Raw genomic sequence first — 9,438 nt, 5'->3', positions numbered from 1 at the left:
CAATATAAGTGATTATTATAAAACAGTAAAAGCTTTTAGTTTATAATTAAACTATTCTAATGTTTTAAAACAAAAGTAAAATCTTGTTCTCCAAACATTTATATTAATTTATGCTTAAAAAAAACTCAAGTAACACAATTACCAAAGTTGGTTAATTTAAATCCTTTATATTTTTAATAAAAAAATGCACTATCTTTGTATTTAAACCCAAATCACAAGGGTACTTTAGGAATCTTCTTAATATTTAGGGATCGATCGAGCATCACCATTATTTATCATAGGATATATATACAAGGATGTTAACAGTATGTTATACACAAAGAATACCCTGTGCATGTGCCCTTTTCTCCCACCCCTCAAAGTCCCCTCTCTCTCTCTCTACTCTCTCTCTAAACGTATATCTTTATATATATAATATATAAAGATATAAACTGTAGGAAGCCCACTAAAAGATCAAATCAAAAACCTCTCTTTTCAGTTGTATGTAATCTTTACAACAAACCAACAAAAAATGGTAGAGTCTCCCTCATCATCAACTTGGTCTCAAGTCCTTGTGAAGCTCAGATTCTTCACCAAAATCCGACGGTTCGTTCGCAAGACATCCACCAACAAAGGGCACGATGGCGAACGAACCGCTGAGGTGATCGTGGATCACCGCAAAAGTGTTGATGCAAATATTGAGAATGATGATGAAAGTTCGATCTTACAAAGGTCTGTAAAGAGGCTTCACTTTGGCACAAGGGAAGAGAAGGCGGCTGCAGCCAGAGAGATCAAGAGGCTTGCCGGAGGAGAAGACTTGAGTAGGCGGAAGTTGATGGCGGAACTCGGTGTTATTCCGCCGTTGGTGGCCATGGTTGGTTCGGAATACACCATATCACATCGGAGGGTGGCTGTACAAGCTTTGTTTGAACTTGCTAATGGCACTTGCACGTAAGTTATATTATACTTTTGATATTTTACGCAAAACTTATAATTGTTTACTTGGTTTTCACGTATTTTAAAACTTTTATGCAATATATATATGATTTTCTCGAGCCTATCAATAGCTTGATATGAATAAGATAACTAAGATTTTAGTGATTACATTTGTTTGTTTGTATATAACTTTACAAAGCCATAACCGAATCATAGATAACATGGATCGTTATGTTAACGAGTTATGTAAGAATAATATAAGATTTTGCATTCTAAGTGGTGCGGGTTTAGTCTCATGGTAGATATTAGGTTGATATTTAGAAATAGATTTTAAGTGGTGCGGGTTTGGTCTCATGGTAGATATCAGGGTGATATTTAGAAATAGATTTAGTAAGCTTGTGAGTTTGTCGTTTTAAAAAAGCTAAGTTCGGAAAATTAGGAAGTTAAGGTTATTAGAAAAGATTTTAATGTTATAAGTTAACTTAGGTGGAATAAATTGAGGAAAATATGTAAAATTGGTTTTATTTGAATTACTATTATACATTAAATAAAGTAAGCTAGTGGCATTTCTTAGTTCATCACCACATAATGCCACTTAATTAGTTGAATATCAAATTTAGCATATGATATTGCTCAATTAAAACTTTAAAACTAAATTATTTCCCATTTAAGTTGTAGATAAATTATTAATCTTTTCTGTATTGTGAAATATTTTATGCTAATAATTTCATACAACCAATCTATGCTAATATTTATTATCTGAAAATGAGATGTCTATATTTATTAAAATTTAATTTCCATTGATTAGAAGAGCAAGTCCAATCGTTCGTGTGTTGTGTGGAGTTTTGGCTAAAGTGGTAATACATTAATGGGAATAGAACCAACTCCACATATGGGAGCTAGTGGCCAACTTTGACCTTTCCATACGAATATTCAAACATAATGTAAAGAAAATTTATATATAGTAGCATATTTTAAAGAGGAATTATAGCTTATTTTATATATTTTTCTGAGCATGTAGGGTGATAGATCTTTTTAGTTAAAGACCCATATAAATTTATCAAGTCATTATTGAAGTAAAAAGTTTAGCGTAGCAGTTGTTTTACATATGTACATGTATATATTTTAAACTATGAATAGGGTCATAACTTGAATCTTCATTTCATGTTATCATAGCTAAGCTCAATTAATGAACTAATTAATCTTATATAAATAATGTGATAAGTCGATGTTACTATGCTAGCCAATAGGGGCGGACTAAGGTGAAGCCCAGGGTGAACGGGTGCACCCATTAAAAAAAATAGTGTATTTTTTAGGCAAAAAAACCCGACTGCACCCCATGAAAATATGCTTTAACCACTCATCTGCACCCCAGCTAATAATTTCTGGATCCGCCACTTCTAATCAACAAGTTACCACAGTTTATTATTTTTATTTAACTGTTTTAAGGAAATTTTATTTATTACCTCAAAATTATCATTTAGTTTGATTTCTAATTATCGTCCACAAATTGCATTGACTCTCCACTATGGTAGGAATGAGTTGGAAGTGGAATAATAGCAGTTGTTAGGCAGACCATTTCTGATAAATATAATTTATGAGATCATGTTGTCTTAAAATATTACAGTATAATACTTGGCTTTTAAATCTTTGAATTCTTCAAAACTATCAATTATCATTTTAAGCATAATTTGTAATATTATATTCATTAAATAGTTAACAAAGTGATATTAAAATAAATCCAATGAATATATATGTATAGAAAAACAAAATACCATGTCAAAACCAAAACATATCATATGCTCGTTATTTCTTGGCAAACATAGTATGAACATAATCATTTAAAATATAATAAAAATTATATAATAGCGATATTAAATATCTGTAAAGATTCTTAAACAGACAAAAGCTGTATTGAAAACTGCATTTGTTGACCTTGTAACACTCTTAAACGTTTTTAAAAATTGTTTGACTTATTGGTGTCATAATGTACTTAACTTCTAGTGGTTTGGTATTCAAAGAATCAAAGGTCTTGATCATACATACATACATACATACATACACAATATCAATATATAGCTTTTATGAATAAAAAAGATTAAATGGAGGTTATTTGCTTTCTCTTGTTATGTTTGATTTGCCAGGAATAAGGCTCTCATGGTGGAGGCAGGAATCTTATCAAAGCTATCAAAAAACATCGGTGTTGACGAATTAGCAAAACATGAATTTGCACAACTCATCATGTCGTTATCTTCCCTAGTGAACGCTCAATTCCCTATTGATTCATCGAAGATTCTTCCACTAGTGCTACATATGCTTGAATCCGATTCAAGTGTTGACACCAAAATGTTGTGCTTGGGCACGTTGTATAATCTATCGACTGTGATAGATAATGTTGGATCTTTAGCGAAGGATGAAGTGGTACACACTCTCTTGAAATTGACATCTATGAAAGTAGCATCAGAAAAAGCTCTTGCAACATTAGGGAATCTTGTGGTAACTTTGATGGGGAAAAAGGCCTTGGAAAGTAGCCCTATGGTGCCTGAATGTTTGATGGAGATTTTGACATGGGACGATAAATCAAGATCACAAGAGTTGTCCGCTTATATTTTGATGATATTAGCTCATCAAAGTTCATTGCAAAGAACGAAAATGGCAGAGGGAGGAATCATGCCCATTCTTCTTAAAGTTGCGTTGTTAGGGAGCCCATTGGCGCAAAAAAGAGCTCTAAAGTTACTCCAATGGTTCAAAGACGAGAGACAAATGAAGATGGGACCTCATTCGGGGCCACAGTCAAGAAGGTTATCCTTCAATTCACCAGCAAAGCATGGTGCGGCCGACGAAGGCAAAAGGTTGATGAAAAATATGGTCCGACAAAGTTTATATAAGAATATGGAAACCATTACTCGTCGCGCAAATGGGGACTCGACTTCAAGTTCTAAGTTGAAACTATTGGTCATTAGTTCAAGTTCAAAGAGTTTGCCATATTAGCTACATACAAAAAAAAACACGAATTTAAATCCATAGGAGTGCACTTATTGTGTGCATCTTCTAATTTCTTTGTACATTATGGAAGAAATGTATGTCCTTTCCCTGAACTAATGATATAAAATATATTTTTTGCCATTCTTTAACTATATTTATTTACTTTCCTCTATGGCTCTATATATATATATACTTTTTTTTGGTGTTCTTATATTTAGTTCTATTAGATTTAACTATTGCTTCTATAACAAAAGTTTATCGCATTTAAAGATGTATGTCATATGAGTATCGTTGAATTCACTTGAGCACCTATATTTGAGAAAAAGAGTTGGATGAGCCGATGAGGGCATGAGGCTAATAAACTTAATGGGCCAAATTTAGTACTTTTAGGACAGGCCCACTGAGCAAATGATATTGATATTCACCCAAAATTATACAACTGAGAGGTCTGTGTAATAAGTGTAACCAACGTAATCAACTAATCACCAATGATAACCATCACTAGTGCTCTAGTGGTGGCCACGAGTATTTAAGTTCCACCTATGGTAGGCCCGAATGAGTTTTCCTCTCCAAGTCTTAAGTTCGAGTCTAGGTGATAGGGGTTTCTCATTGAGGGGTTTAAATTGAGGATCTATTGTGCGAGGGGGCTCTCCAATGCGGATCCGGTTAAGACAACGTATGCTAGACCTCTCGACATTCGCAAATAATTCACACCTTTAAAAAAAAATTAATCACCGATGAGGCGATGACCAAACCTATTATTAGGAAACCAGCACTAGCTCTTGGCCCACCAAGAGATCCAGTCGGCCCATGTGGCCTTAAAATGTTACTTTACAAGTAAATGATGAATCAGCGTGCTTCCACTAGACTTGATTATTGGTTTTCCTTCTAGCTAAGATTATGTGTAGTTGGATGCCAACATCATGTCATATCACCTGTATAGCGTCTCTAAAACCGTGCATCATAGTGGAAGGGGGTCACCAAACCTTATTTCGTAAGCCCATTAACGAGCGTGAGTGAGCGTTGTAAAGGAAGGAGAGGAGACCCTTAGGGGGGGGGGTACAAAAAATTCAAAGCTTTACCTTTTTTTAACCAAACTCTCTCAATTTACATTCTCACAAACAAATGGATCCACCACTCAACAATCTATCTTCTTGGAGTGTGGATGAGGCGGTAATTATTAAACCGGTTCGAGTAAGGGTACAAATTTTAATCAAGAATGGCCAATCATCTCAACCGCAAATGCTTATACGACGCCATTTGGGCATAAAACAATTATATTTTAAGAAAAAAAACATGAACCGACAAGAAAAGATACTGAGTGGTTGGCCAAGAAAAGATCATTGGCCAACCAACACGAATTTGGGGGAAAAAGACAAACAAAGAAGCATTATGTATGTTGAATAATATAATATAATTACTTCCCCTAAAATTCAAAACATTTAAAAATATGATCTTGGAGAACTTGGGAAAGCTATTATTCAGAAAATATGGCGATGACATCCAACCAACGATTGCACTACTAAATGCCAAAAGAAACGAACTATTATAAGTAAAATACACCGTAGAAATACACATTTAATTCTTTGAGTGAATTTGATAGAACAACTATGAATCAATCACAACAATAGTGATGACACCGGTGATGAGGATTAAATAATTGTAATTTTTGTATGTAGTTTTTTTTATTTAGTTTGTACAATTTTATTTTATTTTTATGTTGTTTTACTATTTCAATTAGTATTTTAATGAATAATCTATATCTATAATTTTTAATATATATCTATAGTGTTTAATACATTATAAACCATTTTAGATGGACAACATGATAATTTCACAAAATTTTTAAGACGCATGTCACAACTTTTAAAATATAAGATGCAAGTGCTCTATGTAATAATTTCTAATTTGTTTCTCATATAATAGACTTCTCCTAGTTAGTATATTATTAGGAGACCCAGGGAAACCTGTGTTGGATCCTTGAGCCAAACAGGTTTTACTGGTAATTTCACTGTCGTGCATACGGGCGGGTGGGTTACCGGGTTTTCCCCGGAATTGGTGGTGGACTCGGGTTACTCTCGGAGTATTTCGTTTGTCCAGTGGATGCCCTGAGAGTGCTCAAGATTGAGTTTGTTGGCCGCTAAAAAAAAGTATTTTATTTAATGCATATGAGATTATTTAATTCACTACATTAAATATTATATTATTTATAGTACTTTATATTTTTCCAAACATTAAATATTATCCTATTTATAATACTTTATATCAAAATTTACATTTATATTTTATAACTAAATATTGTTTAGATGAAGTATTATCTTATTTAAATACTTAAGTATATAATTATTAAATATTTACATAATAATAATAATAATAATAATAATAATAATAATAATAATAATAATAATAATAATAATAATAATAATAATAATAATAACCCACTAGTAGTATATGTAATTAAATAAAAAACATATCTTAATAGTGATTGAAGATGTATGGGTTTTAGTTAAAACCACTACATCTTTGTGAAATGATGGTTAGTTAAAGGCCTATTTACGTGGTAGTAACATAGCACATTAACAAAGTCGTTTAGTTAAAGCTACTAAATTTAGTTAAAAACAATTACACTTAGTCTAAACACTTAAACATATACTAGGCTTATTTATTATATTTTCATATATTTGCCCATCGACTCATCAGAGGATGTTGGCACTTACTTGTATGATTCATGCATAAGCACAAATATACCAGCATTGTTCGATCTTTATTATATTTGAGACAATAGTGATTCTGTGTATATAAATACATATATAAAAGTGGTGTGGGTTTAAATCCTTACAAATACAAAGTTATGTGATATTTAGATGTAAAAGAATAGTTAGAAAAAAATACATGAGAAACCATAATTGATCAAAGTATAATTGGTTGATACTAATTATCCTTATATTAAAAAACCAACTAAATGAACAGTAATAAATAATAAATATTAAAAAGAGAAAAATAATAAAAAAGTAATAAATAATAAATATTAAAAAGAGAAAAATAATAAAAATAGAAATATAAATGAATGAATAGTATCGGGTGTTGGTACCGGTATCAAATTTACCAAACTGAGTGTATTTTCGGTATCTGTACGGCACCGATATTCATCGGGTTTTACCCTCAAATACCGGTGCCGTACCAGTACCGACCGTATCAAGCCGTACTGTACCAGGTATATTCGATACCGGTACCCACTTTTGGGTATTTTGGTAACGGTGTTTTCGGTACCGGTTGGTACCGAGCTCATCAAATCCTGTAGCAACGTAGCAATGCAAGTAATTGCACAGTTTAGATTACTTTTCATACACACAGTAAGTAAACTGTGTTTCATTTGAACGAGGTTTTATATACACAACAACTTATTTTGCTTTATTTTTTGTCTTTTTACGTAATGAATGAATTGTAGTATGTAAAATAAACTTGGATATTTAGATTATTGATGAGCAAATCGTATCAAATCCTGTAATCAAATCGGTATCGTATCGGTACCAAATTTACCATACCAAATCATTTTCGGTACCAATTTGGTACCCACCTTTTGGTGTTTTCAGAATCGTTACTTTCGGTTCGACACCGGTCTAGCACCATACCTATATTTATTGATTTTTACCTTCAAATACCATACCGTATTGTACCGAGCATTTTCGGTGCCGGTACCTAATTTCGATGATTTTCCGGATCGGTACTTTCGGCGCCGTTACCGATACCGAGCTCATCCATACTTTAACGTGTTAGCACCGTAATAACTGAACTGAAAACAACCGAATTTCCAACGTGTAGCACGTGTGGGTCCTATTATTATTATTATTATTATATATTAGATTATTTAAAATCGTTTTTTTTACGGATTGACTATCCTTTTCACGACATTTTTATTTATGTTTTGATATTCGGTATCTGCTTGCCGTTACTGACACGCGTTTTGCAGTCATTGGGTCTCCGCCGTAACGCGCGGGCGGAAATTTAACTAGTTCATATAGTATAAGATTGTCTATCTTTTATAGCATGCCTTGCGGATAGATAATCACATTATTATGCACTATCAAGTTATTAAGAACATAGAATAATATTTAACTCGGACCTACAAATAAACTGATACAACTAGATGATTTATATCAGCTCATTGAAATACCTTCCTTAGAAAATCAATGAGAAGAAAACCTAGTCAACTGTATATGTAAGGCCCAAATCTTGGGAAGCCCTACAGTTGGATCATTTCATTAATACATAGTTCTTAAACCGATAATAGTCATCACATTCCAGCAAAAAGTACGTCAAAATATCAACTATTGATTACATTTAGTCTTTAGACAAAAACATCAAGGTCAATAGGATGCCAGTTCTAGAGTATGGGAGCCTTCAATCCATGTCATGGACTTCCTATCAAGCATTAATCTGTTTAACCTGACATGCAAGCTAAAAAGTCAGCTATACTGAGTAAGTCTGAGTTATAATAAAACTAGGAGTTAACAGTTTACATAAAACGTCTAGTCATTTCATCAAAACACATTCTATCATCAAACATGCACATCAACGTCAATCGTAAGTAAACTTTAACTTGTGAAGTGATCTTCACCATCAATTGCCTGATACTACATCAGATGAGCTTACACCGGTATAAGAGCCCATGTCTGCTACGTCATCGCGCAGAAATACGATCTGACTCAAATTCTCGGTCTGACTCAGATTCTCGATCAACTGATCAAAGATACACATATAATTCATCAACATTATGCCCCCAATGCCTAACACAAAGTAGGGATTTGCACAGGTGGGTCTCTACGCTTGGGCAACATTACGCCCCAACTGTAACGCTCCGTTATTTCATTTTAATTCTCATTTCCTTTTAATCGTATTTGAATTTCAATCTTGTAATCTCAAGACTTGGATCATACTAGAAAATCATATTTTATATCCCAATCTTGTTTAATCATGTTTACAAGATATATATATATATATATATATATATATATATATATATAGTGTGAGGTTCATTGGGGAACACTAAAAAAGTGGGGAACAGTGGGGAACCGACTCAAACGAACTCCAATTGGACTCATCCTAGCGGCGTTGGAACCGGCTCGTCGAACCCTAACTAGTATCTCTTAACCCTAAACCCTAGATCATAACCCCTAAACCCTAAATATATTAGGGTTTGGCTTTTAGGGTTTAGCTTTAGGCTTTAGGGTTTAGCTTCAGGGTTTAGGGTTTAGCTTTAGAGTTTAGGGTTTAGCTTTTAGAGTTTATAGTTTAGATTTTACGGTTTAGCTTAGGTTTTAGCCTTATTTTTTAGCTTTAGGGTTTAGAGTTTAGAAGTTAGGATTTAGGGTTTAGGATTAAGAGATCTTAGTTAGGGTTCGACGAGTCGGTTCCAACGCCACTGGAATGAGTCCAATCGGAGTTCGTTTGAGTCGGTTCCCCGCTGTTCCCCACTTTTTTAGTGTTCCCCAATGAACCATATATATATATATATAGGGTAGGGTTCCAGCGTGAACA

General features: G+C 33.3%; 1 protein-coding gene across 1 annotated transcript; it reads left to right on the top strand.

Moving 5' to 3' along the window:
- Positions 1 to 365: 365 nt before the first annotated feature.
- LOC110916872 lies at positions 366 to 4,049 on the top strand. Its single transcript, XM_022161526.2, has 2 exons — positions 366 to 930; positions 3,060 to 4,049. The coding sequence occupies exons 1-2, from the start codon at positions 512 to 514 to the stop codon at positions 3,904 to 3,906; spliced, it is 1,266 nt and encodes a 421-aa protein (XP_022017218.1). The 5' UTR covers positions 366 to 511; the 3' UTR covers positions 3,907 to 4,049.
- The last annotated feature ends 5,389 nt before the right edge of the window (positions 4,050 to 9,438 follow it).

Source organism: Helianthus annuus, chromosome 16 (assembly GCF_002127325.2).
Source record: "Helianthus annuus cultivar XRQ/B chromosome 16, HanXRQr2.0-SUNRISE, whole genome shotgun sequence".
In the NCBI taxonomy this organism is placed as follows: Eukaryota; Viridiplantae; Streptophyta; class Magnoliopsida; order Asterales; family Asteraceae; genus Helianthus; species Helianthus annuus.
Note: the sequence above shows the minus strand (reverse complement) of the source record. Positions and strands in the feature narration are given on the sequence as shown.